The following is a 1,501-nucleotide window of genomic DNA, read 5'->3' on the forward strand; positions in this document are numbered from 1 at the left end:
CAGCTCGGGACTGGAGGTGGATGGGTGATGGGGGGGGGCACGGGGACAAGGGACAGGGCAGGGTGGGGTGAGAGGGGATGGAATGGTGGCAGGATGGGACAGGGGTGGGAGAGGACAAGGGCAGGACAGGGGGACAGTGGTGAGATGGGCTAGTGGCTGGATGGGATGATGGTGGGATGGGGTGGACAGCGGTGGTGGGATGAGATGGTGGCTGGATGGGATTGTGGTGGGATGGGATTGTGGTGGGGTGATGGTGATGATGGGACAGGATGGGTGGTGCTGGGCTGAGCTAGGCCAGTGACAAGACACAACAGTGACACGATGGTGTGGTGGACTGGGATGAGCGGTGGGATGAGCTGATGGGATGGTGGTGGGATGGGATGGTGGCTGGATGAGATGGTGCAGCGGGATGGGATGGTGGTGGGATGGGATGACAATGGTGGGATGGGATGACAGTGGTGGGATGGGATGGTGGCTGGATGGGATGGGATGACAACAGTGAGATGGGATGGTGGCAGGATGACAATGGTGGGGTGGGGTGGGGGGGGGGCAAGACACAACAGTGACACGATGGTGTGGTGGACTGGGATGAGCGGTGGGATGGGATGGGATGACAATGGTGGGATGGGATGGTGGCTGGATGAGATGACAGTGGTGGGATGGGATGCTTGCTGGATGAGATGGTGCAGTGGGATGGGATGGTGGTGGGATGGGATGACAATGGTGGGATGGGATGGAGGCTGGGTGGGATGACAATGGTGGGATGGGATGACAGTGGTGGGATGGGATGGTGGCTGGATGGGACAGGACAGTGGCAAAAGGATGGTGGTGGGTTCACCTGACGGTGGTGGCTGGATGACAATGGTGGTGGCACGGCAATGGTGGGATGGAATGGTGGCTGGGTGGGATGGTGGTAGGATGACAATGGTGGGATGGGATGACAATGGTGGGATGGGATGGTGGCTGGATGAGATGACAGTGGTGGGATGGGATGCTTGCTGGATGAGATGGTGCAGTGGGATGGGATGGTGGTGGGATGGGATGACAATGGTGGGATGGGATGGAGGCTGGGTGGGATGACAATGGTGGGATGGGATGACAGTGGTGGGATGGGATGGTGGCTGGATGGGACAGGACAGTGGCAAAAGGATGGTGGTGGGTTCACCTGACGGTGGTGGGTTCAGCTGACAGTGGTGGGGTGGGACAGTGGTAGGACAGCCTGGTGTGGTGGTGGGAAGGGATGGAGACGGCACGGAGGGGCACCCACCGTCCCACCACCCCTACACCCTTGTGGGTCACCCCAACTCCCCCGACACCCCCAGGACCAGAGGAGACCCCCCACCACCACTCACTTGACGTTGAAGACCATCAGCGGCCGCTCCTCCCGCTTCTGCCAGGGGCTTTTCCGGTCGCCCCCATCGTCCCCCCCCTCGCCCCCCTCGGCCAACGCCTCCTCCTCGGGGCTGGTCAGGGAGTCCCGGGGGGCTTCGCTGGCGCTGCT

The 1,501-nt window shown here is 61.7% G+C and overlaps 1 protein-coding gene across 1 annotated transcript in view; it reads right to left on the bottom strand.

Moving 5' to 3' along the window:
• Positions 1–1,348: 1,348 nt before the first annotated feature.
• Positions 1,349–1,501, bottom strand: part of LOC106900141 (protein FAM171A2-like) — a 9,403-nt gene continuing 9,250 nt past the window's right edge. Inside the window, exon 7 of the mRNA XM_014962125.1 lies at positions 1,349–1,499. Coding sequence (XP_014817611.1) covers positions 1,349–1,499 — 151 coding nt within the window. The remainder of the gene's footprint in view (positions 1,500–1,501) is intronic.

Source organism: Calidris pugnax, unplaced genomic scaffold, assembly GCF_001431845.1.
Source record: "Calidris pugnax isolate Ruff unplaced genomic scaffold, ASM143184v1 scaffold1312, whole genome shotgun sequence".
NCBI classification, from domain to species: domain Eukaryota; kingdom Metazoa; phylum Chordata; class Aves; order Charadriiformes; family Scolopacidae; genus Calidris; species Calidris pugnax.